The sequence below is a fragment of the Carettochelys insculpta genome, chromosome 13 (assembly GCF_033958435.1).
Source record: "Carettochelys insculpta isolate YL-2023 chromosome 13, ASM3395843v1, whole genome shotgun sequence".
Lineage (NCBI taxonomy): Eukaryota > Metazoa > Chordata > Testudines > Carettochelyidae > Carettochelys > Carettochelys insculpta.
The window spans coordinates 6,892,237-6,904,369 of NC_134149.1; the positions used below are offsets into that span (position 1 = coordinate 6,892,237).

The following is a 12,133-nucleotide window of genomic DNA, read 5'->3' on the forward strand; positions in this document are numbered from 1 at the left end:
AACTCACTTCACTCCTTCTTAAATGTGTGGATTCAGCAGGACAATCAGACCCGAATCACAGTCAAACTGATTTTTGCCATTAAAAATAGCAGATACAGCTGAATTCACACAGGGAGCAAATCAGTTGATAATGTTGATGTGCCACTGTAAGGTTCAAACCAGAACTGCACTTTCATAGGAGCTGATCAAAAGCCACAAATGAAACGCATCATTGCAATCTGATGACGAAATTCCATCCGTGTGCTTCCTTCTCTGTCCCATACACAGTATGTTGGAAAAGATCTCCACAACTTTATCTTATTTTGCTCTGGTTTGAGATATTCCCTTACTGGCTATACTTTGAAATCTCCATTCCTAAACTGCGGTGATACAATGTGTCCCTGAGCTGTGCTCACAAAGCATACACCTGCATGTGCAGGGGTTCGCAACCAAAATTACAAGAGGAGCCATCTTTTTCTAATTTGGCAATGCATGTGACTACCAGATGGCCCTTAATAAATAATGTCAACCCATACTTTTTGTAACCCCTATTTTAAGAACAGCACAAACACACACACACACGATTTGTAGTGTGATACATGTTTACTGCAGGACGTTCACAACTTTTTTACATATTCTATTTCCTCACACTTTCATGTGTGTGTTTGTACCACCGTCTTGCTGGCTTTCACTCCCGAAAGTATTTTAACTAAGTCAATTTTATTTCATATTTAATTTCAGTTTTCTTAAAACGCACGTTTGTCCTTCACAGCAGGAATGTCACAAGCTTCCTTTTCAAAATGAAGACTTTATTAACAACACAATCAAAACACAGATACAGCATCAAATCTGACAATGTACTGCATATATTAAGGGGGAGATATCCAATGGTTCAAGATCACATATTGTTTGCTATTTAGATATGAACTGTTCGTTATTGGGCTTTTAGATGTTTACTGTTTATCGAAAATAATGAGGGCATTTTTGGTTTTTGTTTTGTTTTTTAACTTTGCAATTACAGCACTGGGAGCCACAAAGAAGTCTTAAAAGAGCTGCATGCAGCTTTGGAGCCACAGGTTGCAGACCCCTGTGCATGTGCAAGGCATGTATTTGCATGTCCACCAGGTTCGTTTGGGTATAACTATCCCCTTTACTCAGGCAAAGACTCTTGTACACATTTTGCAGATGCATGTATGTGAGTATCTCCTGTATAGCACTGGAGTAATCTCATTTCTCATTGACAGCTGTGTGAGATTTCCTGAGAATGCAGCATGGTATTTTACTACAGAACCAGGACTTTATGGCACTTCCGCACACTTCACGACATTATTTTGTAGCGTACACTTCACTAGGGATTCTTCAAAAGTAGTTTTAAAAACAGACGTGCCGCCCAACAGAGAGGTTTCAAACCAGGGCAAAAGATGAAAGGAGGAAATCTCTACCTCTTAAAAAAGGGAAAAGGGAGGAAAGAAATAAAAAGAACAAAAAGCCTCCTTCCTGGTAGCTTGCTTTCATGCCTGCATAACTCAAAGCACATGCAGTAAATCCCAGCATGGATCTCTGACACAAGACATCACACCAGGTCAGATAAAGCCATTTTGATGTTTCTGTCAAAAGACCTTTCAAAAAGCATCTCTCGTGGGATGTCTCTAAAAGAAGTGCCTTTTGTCTTTCACCTGTTGCTGGCTGGGCTCATTTCCAGGTGCTTGTTCATGTCTTTTAGGCTTAAGATTATGGAGGATACCTGTACCATATTACTGACCTCATGTCTTTAAACCATACAGTATTCTGAGCCCATGGCATCAGGTACAAACTGCCAGACACACACTGTCATGGTGGGACAATCGATGCAGATACCCATAGGGAAGAATAGGGGTTTGAACCCCAAAGAATAAGCAGCTGAATCAAACTGAGTGTGTAAAATGTTACTGTGCTATATAAATGTGTTAAGTGAGATCTTTCATGAAACCTTCTTACATCTGAACTTGACAGTTATTATGACATACGTACACTGACTGTGGTTATGTGTATTTGCATGTATGTATATTTATGCTCAGATGACTTCATGTAATTTATGTATTTGTGTTTCTATCCTGGGGTGGACAAGATACAGCCCACGGGCTGGATCCAGCCTCCCCTTGAGCTCTGGGATGGGGAGAGCTGCTCAGGCTGCCGCTGCCCCCAGCAAAATTTCTCAGCTCTTATCGGCCAGTTTCACTCACTGCTACAGAAACTAGACAATGGAGACAGAGATTTTGCTGGGGGCAAGGGCAGTGCAGCACAGTTCCTCAGCTCCCATTGGTTGGTTCCTGGCCAATATGAGCTGAGAGATTTTGCTGGGGGCAGGGCAGTGGGTGAAGCTCTGCCCCAGCCTCAGCACAGAGAACCACATTGAACAGCCAGTGGGCTCGGGCTGCTGGCACACGGGAAAGCCTGCCTGAGACTGATGATGGCCAGGAGCTGCTTGGGTAAGAACCTCCCTCTGACATCACACCTCAGCTCCCTCCTAGACCTGCACTCCTTCCTACGCTCCTCCCACAGCCCAGAAAACTTTCCTGCACCCATACATTCCAGGACCCTGCACCCCAATGTCCTGCCCAGGGCACAACCCCATACTTCATCCAAACTCTCCCTCAGATCCCCTACTTTCTCCTGCACCCCAATCCCCTACCCCAAGGTCCCTTCAGAACTCAATCTCCATCCCAGACCCTGCACCCTCTCCACAGAAAAGCACGGCCCTTGGCCACTTACAGGGAACACTGGTTATGGGCCACTTCAGGTATGTTATGTTTACTCTAAGAAGAATGATCCGTTTGTAGATTACCAATGATTTATCGCCTTCTATTTCCTAACCACTGAACAGTTCCTGGGACAACCTGTTTATTCTGATGCACCAATGCATATTGAGGAAGAACACTTCCATTTCCTCATTTAAGCTAACATTGGTCCAAACGCTGTTCTGGGCAGAATGCCTGGGGCCCTTTATTTGCCAGGATTTTTTTTTTAGGAACATTTGTTATTCCATAATGAGGGTGTAAGAGGAGAATTTTTAAGCTAGTCTAAGGAAGTTAAGTGTCCTACTTCCATTCAATTTCAGTGGGATCTGGGTGACTAATTTCCTTCAGCTCCTGCAAAGCGTCAGTCAAAATCTGCATCAGTTGCAGCTCTATGTATATTGGCGAGACTACTAATGGGCTTCCTGATACTGAAAATAAAGTACAGTTTGCACATCTGAAGTCTGTTAATCTCCGGTCCAGCAAAAGCCCTGGTCTGGGAACCCCAGCTACAGCTGGTCTGGTGACGGGTAGGACAGGTGGTGGCTGGGGAGACGGCAATCTGCAACTGATGAATCAGGAATCTGGATGCCAAGGAACACTGGCTGTGTCCAGGAGCAGCCGTACTTGCCAGGAGTGGTGTCTGGGGCCAGGAATCCACATCTGGGCCGGGAAGCCAGTGGCCTGCTGTCCTGGGCTGGGGAGCTACAGTGGGCAGTTGTTGGAGCTGGGAGTGGGCCCACAGCTGGGAGGAGAGCCTGGGAGCAGGGCCAGAGGCTCAGCTCTTGAGGACACTGGACCAGAGAGGTGCAACCTGAACTTTCATACTTTTTATTAGGTTCTTGTCCTTACCCCATGTAACCTTAATTTAACTTCCAGTTTAGCACTGCTGGCTATCTGGTGAGATAACATGGGGAAGTTTGCACTGTGTCTTTCAGGATAAATACCAGGTGACCAATTCCAGACAAACCAGGTTAAGCCTCAGATATGAACTTGGTGACAATGGAGAAAAGATGGCGCCCATTCTCATGCAACCTTTTCATAACTGAAACAAAAACTGTACGACACTTCAAATCTCCACAACTTCGAAGAGCTCAAGAGTTTCCAAGATCTCACAGGGATCTTTGTCTCCTCTAAACACCAATGGGGGGACTTCCAAACATACATTCCTTACTATTTAACCAGAGACTTCACTGCAATATTTGACAGCTAATAATCTTCTGAGCACTCAATACCGATATAGTCATATTATTTCAACCAGTAAATTCTGGTTTAGTTCTCAAAACTACCCTCCGACTTTTTCTTTCATTGCTCACTGCAAGATTAACAAAGTTTAACATTATAAAAGACTTTTACCGTGTTTGGGAGAAAATAATGGAGATTTTGATCTTGGGGGGGTTTCTGGTCGAGGGGCTACTAACTGAACAGGTCGTGCTTGTTTATCCACAAGCTTTCTGAAGCAAGTTTGCCGATTCTCAAACATACTTCGAACGCTTTCCAGCTTGATCTGGACTGACTGTATCTGACCCTGAGGAGTACAAATAAGACAAGTGTGAGCTAATTAACAATTTCTTGCTTTTGTCGCCGAAACAGAGACGACACAAAGGCCAATGCTCTTACCACAGTATTGTAGTTTTATTCTTATTTTCACAGAGAGGACAATGAGGGACACTTACCTTGATTTCAGGTGTTAAAATGGATTCAAAATCATAGCACAGAGCATGGGGATCACAGTTCAAATATGGCAAAGAACTTTCAAGGAATTTCTCTATATCCTGAAGAGCCTTCTGAGCACCTTCCTTAGACTGGCATTTATCCATTGGCTGGTTAGCTAGAAGATAAGCCCCTTCATCACAGCACTCGAGGGCCTGATAAAAGTATAACACAAATAGAGAATTAACAGATCAGTGAGCTGAAAGTACCAGTTATCCAAAGTAGAAATGAAAACCATTTATCACCCATTTGTTTAGCATTCACTTAATCGATTCTCCCCCTCAATTTGGAGAAAAACAAAAAAACTCCTTAGTTTTATTAGAAGTCTGGTCAGCTCTCTTGTATTCTAGAAAACAGCTAAACTCCTAACCCTGCCAGCCAAATTCTGCTCTCCTCTAGACTGGTGCAAAGCCTTTGGTAAAGCACTGACAGAAGTAGGATTTGGTAGATAACTCTTCCTGAATTATTTATCTTGCTCTGAATGTAAATGTGGCAAAATGCAACAAGATCAGCCATTAATGTATTTAGAGACTAAATAGCAAAGATTAGGAGAGAATGAACAGAGCTACTGAAATAAAACTGGTCTCAAGATAAAGTTTGAGCTGGGATGAATAGCAAAAATCATTATGCCCATATTTTTGTAATAGGGAACTTAATACCCGCGGTTTACAGTTTTACGCCTATACATGACATATCAAAGTTCTAAGTATGCCACACAATAACCAGAATTAAACTGGGGAACTCATTGCCACAAGGTGATATTGAAGTGACCAAGAATAGATCAGGACTTTTTATACTCAAACTTTTATACGGCCAATGAGATTTCCCAGCGTTGCTCTAATAAGCACGTAATAATGCCCACTTCATGGCCCTTTACCTGAAGAATCTGGTATCGGCTGCAGTCTGAGACAAGATACTGGACTAGAGGAGCCACTAGTCTGCTCTGGCAATTCCTGCCTACCCCCAGATACTATCCTGGTCCGCAGAGTCAGGATGTCCAGTCTGCAGGATAACCATACAAAGGTTCAACAGCCACTTCCTGGTGCATCAGATCTCTAAATGTTACCTGCTGCAGGCGGGTGTGCAGATCTAATGTCATCTGGAGTCGCCCATGCTTTCTCTTGATCTCCTCTGCCAGGACATCAGAATGGTGCCGCAGCTCATTGCACTGCTGGCAGATTAAGCTGAGGGCATAATGATGGTTTGCTGCTAGCTGGTGCCCATGTAGTATCACCACCTGTGCTTTCCCTATCAGGTCCTTTCAAAAGACAACACAATAGAGGGGGTTACACGCTTGCTTTGATGAGGTCATCATGATGAAACATGAAAACGTTTATCAATAATATGTACCCAATCGTTTCATCTGTTTTCACCTACCAAATACATACCAGAGGTTCAGCATGCAGCATCCGCCTCTGAAAACAGGGCACCCGCAATCTGGGATGGACCTGTTCTTTTTATCATCTGAGGGGAAAAGCAGCAACCACCACCATAAACTGGCTTGTCAGTGACTGCATGGCCAGATCAGCCCTGGATATTGTACCTTTTTCCAGAAATATTGCCCTCAAGGGTGGTTAACAGCCAGCTTTGCCTCATTCTCCTCACAATAACACAAAGGAAAATTTACCACCTTGTTTGTGGTCAAGCTGTCCCAATGCAATTCTTCTGCCTTCTCCCATGTGGGCTCCATCTTGGAAACTCTTCCCTACTATTTCCTGTCTGCCATGCCTCATTTTAGTCCTTCATGCTTCTGCTTAAATACACCCTTCCTTCAAATAGCCCATCATCCTTCGGCCTTTCCACGGAATCATATTAACTGTAGTTGGGGATTGCAAAGGAGCCAAAAGGAGTTAAGAACCCAGTTCCCTTACATGCCTTTGAAAATCCCAGCCTCCTTATACATATGTAGCCTTCATGCCTATCACCCATACTGTAAATATCACTAAACAAAAAACAGGCCATTCATAAGACTCTCAGCAAACTTCTCCACCCCATCCCTTCTCCTCAGTCACAGCTCTTACTCCTCACCTACACGTTGTCCACAATGCTTCAGGACAAGGGCTTGTCTTCCCGCTTTGCCTGTCAGCGAGTACCTGTTTGGTAACCTGTGTTCCATAACTGTACATATTAAATAAATAACTCTGCCCCCAGATCTGTAGCATCCTCCTCTTCTCTATTTAGAGACTTGTGTGTGGCGGTTGAGTGACATTTTGTTTAGGATAACCAAACTCATTGCCATCGGGTTTTCAATGTGCGCTGAATGACGTTCCATAGAGGGCAAAGACAAGGAAAATCAACACACTTCTGTAGCCAACTCCTGATGAACTATAAGGTAGCTCCGGCACCCTCAGAAAGCACTGATAATGTTTCATTGGTAGGGATATCATTTGAAAGATTATCTCACCTGAGCCATCCCATCTAAATTATCCAAGTCTTTGAGTCTTTGTTTGACTTGAGACACACTATCCCCAGTGTCAGGCAGTTCTGCTTGCTGATCCATTAAAAATTCAATAGCGCTCTGGAGCTTAAAAATAAAAGATGACAATTGCAGAAGAATATGAGTTAGACACACAAACCCAAAGCTCATCACTTTATTAACTGAAGACATCTCAAACTGCAGGAAAAACATCCCAGTCTGGAAATCATCCTCTAAAGGCAGGAATACACCTAAAACTCTACACTGGAGCAGATACACCAAGGGAAGATGCCCCAGAGCTGATGTGAAAGTTTCTCCCATTGGCCTAGTTAATCCAACTCCAAGAAGTGGTCATGATGTTAGTGGGAGAAGTTCTCCCACTGACAAGAGGGATAACGCATAGGTTGATAGGCCTAAGTTGCTCAAGGGTGTGGGCTACATATTATCCAGTATCATCCCTTCCTGCTTCAAGTGGCCAAGTCTGGGGTCCTGCAAGCGTTCTGATTTGGAGACAAAACTGACCAGGATTTCGTATTTTCTGTAATTCAGTCTTGTTCATTTACAAAAGATATGCAAAATCCTAGCTCTCCAAATGCAGGAGGAATTAAAACCAGGTGGAGACACTTTCCTTTCTCACTGTCCAACCTCTTTAGTCAACACCAGACCCATAACCTCCCTCCCTAGTTTCTTCCAACTTCTGTGCTTGTCCAAGCTGTTTCTGCATGTCTTCCCGTCAGTCTTCTTCCTCTCTGGTGCATGCACGCACACATACAGTTTCACTAATAAAAGCCCAGCCCCTACATTTTAGAGCTCTCAGGTAATAGGATTCAGCTTCTACTCAGCATTTCCATATGTCTCTGGTTTTGGGTGCTACTGCCATTTTTTTCACCACCTGGCTACAACAGCTTCTATGCCTTTATTCTGAAGGGAAGAGAGTGACCATGGCTGCGTCTGAATGTTAAATAGTGCCTGAAATCCCTTATTACTCTCAGTTGCATAGGGGAAAGAATCCATCTCTCCATACCTCTTGAAAACTTTGCTCAAACTTCCACAGCTGTAAATACTGCTCCATTTTTAGCTGGTGTTTTTCCCAGAAGCCATCAAAAGCAGTTTCCATCTCATGCAACTGAGCAAGTAACCTGAACAACAATGAAAAAGGAGATTAAAAAAAAGAAAAAGAGTTGGCCATTACAGGACAATGGGAAATAGGACAAAATGGCAAAGTTCTGCCCCAGAGTTCAGTCTATTTTGTGGAGTTTTGAATATGGGCTTTCACAGTTTAGGTCCCATCTTTAATAATAACTCCGGAGATGTTTTGACAGCTACACACAGTCATTGGGATCAAGAACCTTACAAACACCACTCAGGCTGATGCGAGGTAGGTATAATCATTTCCATTTTAGCTTTCTAATCGAAGGGACTTGTCACTGCAGGTGCTGCTACATCACTTCCTCCCATTTTACAATGGCGAAACACATTCACAGTAGGGATGTAAAACCCCATTTAATTAGCTAACCAGTTAAATGTTAAGTCTAATAGGTTAACCAATTACATGGGGGAGGGGCACCTGCTCCAGGCCAGCTGAGCTGAAGGGGCCCCCCCCACCACCACAGAGAGAGGCAGCTCCAGCCGGGCTGGAGCACCCCACCCACGTATTTCAGTGCTTCATTAGTGAACTTCGAAATGGCCATTTGCATGGCCATTTTGAAGTTTTGGGATAGTGTAGACACGGCTTTAAAGTCTTATTTTAGTTGGACTATCTTGAGCACCCCATTCCAGATAACAACCAGCATGTTGTACTCACCGATTCACGGTGTCCCGGTCTCCAGGTCTGTCGCGGTGTTGTTTCTGACTATCTTGGGTGGTATCAGGCTCTTCTAAACTACTTAGCAGCGCATCACCTTCTTTTGTTACTATCGTAATCTCTCCCTGCACAAATGTAGGACGCTACCAGTTAGTTTATTTTCAGACACTGACAGACTCAACACCAATCTGCTTGCACAAGTAGTCTCTTCATTTTTCTGAGTCTCCATGTTCCCATCTGTAAAATGGAAATGTTCGCAAATCTTGCAAGGAAGTAATGTTTTCATGGTGTTGGATGGAAAGCACTACAGAAACAACATACAGTGGTTAATAAAGATTAGAGCAAGATTAGACAGACTAGCCACAAACAGCTGGCATACTGAATTCATACTGCTACAGTTCGTATGTTGCATTTTTCAGTCTGGGTCAATAACACAAGGAGAACAAATATCCATACACTCTTGAGACTGCAATTATACGGTAGCGCACAACAGGATCTCTATAACCAAAGGCTACCAACATTTTCATTATCAACAGATTTGAAGTGGAGTAAAACTTCAAATAAATAAATAAATATTAAAAAAAAAAGGCATTCCAGTTTCTCAGCATCAGATGAAAATGTCACACTGCAACAGGTTTGGCCCGAGAGTTTTCTTGGTTTATTTCACATGGCAAGTGACCATTTGAGCAGGGTCGGTTACGCCTAAAGAGTAGAAAACTGCTATGGTCATCGAACTGAGCTGAAAGAGACATCTCAGGAAGCAAAAGAGAAAACAGACGAAGGACGACTCATATGGGGAAACTGTCCAGCAGAACTCGGGGGTGGAGGGGGGTATTAAATTGCTATCATGATGCCAGTGTAACTGCCCTGCTCTCTATGGACAGACCGACTGACCAGAAGCTCTGCAAACAGGACTGCCTGGTAAACTGGAAGCCCTCTCGGTCGACAGAACTGTCTACACTGCACTTCTGTCAACAGAATCGTTATTCCTCACATTTCTGAGGGATACTTCTGTCGAGGCAGAAGCAGAGTTCTGTCGAGACTCTGTTGACAGCAGGCTTTATGAGCGTAGATGCTCCCTGAGTTCTATCGACAGAAGGCCCCTTTGGCTGACAGAACTCTCCAGTGTAGAGACAGCCACTGTGTGGAACACTGCGTTTCTCTATTACTTCTCTTACCGGTGCAGTAAGGCCACCAGCAAAGTTGAGGGGAACACAGACCCTGATACTGCTGCAAGCTCTCCTCATCCCCCAGCATCCTCCTCCCTCCTACGCCCGGCTACCAAGTAGGGTCACAGCACCTTCTACTCTCCCATCATTCACTCACTGGGTCTTTCCCAGATTCCCATCTTCACTCTACTCTCCTGCCAGACCCCTCCAGCCACCCTCCCCCAAAACTCACACCTTACCCTCTCCCACAGCTTTCTTCCCCAAGACCCATCCCCAAGCCCGCATCTCCTCACTGCCAAGTCTAAGCCACTCCAGTGTAGATCGATCACCACAACAATTCCCCTCAGCCTCTCACGCCCCACAACCCCCCAAGCCCAGGCACCCCCCACCCATCCTGTGTTCTCTGAAGGCTCGTCCTCACTGGTTCCTCCTCTCAGCTCCAAATCTCTTTCAGAAGGAGTGTGGTGGGGAATGAAGGTGAACAGGGTCAGGACACGTCCGTCTGCCAAGTCTTCTGTCCTGTTGGAGGGCAGGCAGAACAGGGGCTGTGGCTCCAGAAATCAGCCTCTGTTCTGTCCTGCCAGGGAGCCCTAGTGGCAAAGGCAAGGAAGGAGCACTAAGCAATGAACTCAGATGATTACCTTCTTGACACCACCCTGCAGCATCCCTCTCTGCCCTCCCCTCCAAGGAAGGGCTGAAGCTGGGAACAGGGGAAGGGAAGAGAAGAGAGAACAGGGCTTGCCCTCCAATTTAGAGGTTAGGAGGAGATTCTTCCTCTTAAAATTACACCCTCCTCTATCAGAGTGGCACCCACTCTGGTTGAGAGCTAGCTACATCACTCAAGGCTGGGAACACGTTCCTGCCCTGGGTGATGCAGTTAGGTCGATCTAACCTCCCGACTGCCAGCACAGCTAGGTGGATGAAAGAAGCTGTGCCAATCTAGTGGCGGTAACACAGCTATATTCCCACCCTGACCTCAGGGCTTTATTGCTATAGATGCAATACACAGACATAAGACAAAGTTATGCACTGGGTACGCTTTGCCTTCTGCCCTCCTAGCTATGACCCAATTGTTTCACCAAAGGCTTTTAACTGGGTACACTGCCACATGTGACTTCCCTCTAAAGGCCAACTCTTACCCAAGAAAGACCTTTTGGGCCATTACAACAGCTATGCTGGGGTGAGGCCAAAGGTCCATTTGACAGTAGCCAATGCCAGGTGCCCCAGAGGGAATGAAGAGAACTGGTAATCCTCAAGACATCAAAGTCATCCAGGGGCGTGTGGCTTTGACTGACCTACCTTGGCTCTTCAGCACAGCAATGGTAGAGTCAGGCCAGCCCTTGCACAGTCTGTTGGTTAATGAGACACCCCACAGGCATGAGACCAGCGTAATTGCACCCAGCATGCCTTGCAGGTGGTGCTCCTGGATATTCCTTTTGGGTAGGAAGGAGCAGCAGGATCATCATGGGAGGGAGCAAAGGAGGAAGGAGATTAAAAAGCAGCTAGTCTCAGCCTTCCTTCAGAAGCATGCCTGGCCACGTCAGTATATACATAGCCAGCAAATTAAACTACGGTGAGGAACTTTAGGGGGATGGGGAGGCAGCTCCATCATCTGGCCCTGTGCATTTCACTAGTCTATGCTAAAAGAATAACCCATTTTGCTACTTATCCCCAGGCCGTCTTCCATACTTCTCATTTATACCATAGGAGCCCCTAGGGAGTCCGGACATGGACTGGGAGCCCATTGTGCTAGGGACTGTACAGACGCACTGCAACAGATGGTCCTGCCCGAAGAAGCTTATGGTCAAGATAGACCAGGTAACACAGAGTGGGAGAAGGGGTGAACACTGCTGAGAATGGTAATGTCATGTTACAGTAAACGCTTTCATATCTGGCACTCTCTCATCCGGAACTCTCAAATAACCGGTGTTTTAACCATACGTAAATTTTAGTTACGTTCTCCATAAGCACAGTATAGCGAAAGCAAATACAAATAAATACAGCAACTGTTGCTGGTAAATAAAGTGCTCTGCATACAGTTTTGTTTGTTTCTAATCTTGTTCTTCTTTAGTGTTATGCACTGCTAGGCACACCTCTCTATTATCCAGAATATCTGAATACCCAGCAACCTGCCGATCCTGGGGCTGCTGCATCTGAAGGAGTTTACTGTAGTTTCCCAAGATGGGGGGGAACAAGTTGCTTAGGAGAGAATGAGCTGAAAGGAAAGAAAAGGGCAGGGAAGGACGGCGAGGGGGCCAGGCCAGAAGAAGGTAAGAGG

At 45.1% G+C, this 12,133-nt stretch overlaps 1 protein-coding gene across 3 annotated transcripts in view; it reads right to left on the reverse strand.

Annotated features, from left to right (window-relative positions):
- The window catches only part of MCF2 (MCF.2 cell line derived transforming sequence), a 105,328-nt gene that overhangs the window by 46,242 nt on the left and 46,953 nt on the right, over window positions 1-12,133 (reverse strand). For all 3 annotated transcript variants that reach the window (XM_075007506.1, XM_075007504.1, XM_075007505.1), the window contains 6 exons: window positions 8,687-8,811; window positions 7,907-8,021; window positions 6,871-6,990; window positions 5,533-5,724; window positions 4,430-4,621; window positions 4,110-4,281 (listed from right to left, as the gene is read on the reverse strand). In XM_075007506.1, coding sequence (XP_074863607.1) covers window positions 4,110-4,281; window positions 4,430-4,621; window positions 5,533-5,724; window positions 6,871-6,990; window positions 7,907-8,021; window positions 8,687-8,811 — 916 coding nt within the window. The remainder of the gene's footprint in view (window positions 1-4,109; window positions 4,282-4,429; window positions 4,622-5,532; window positions 5,725-6,870; window positions 6,991-7,906; window positions 8,022-8,686; window positions 8,812-12,133) is intronic.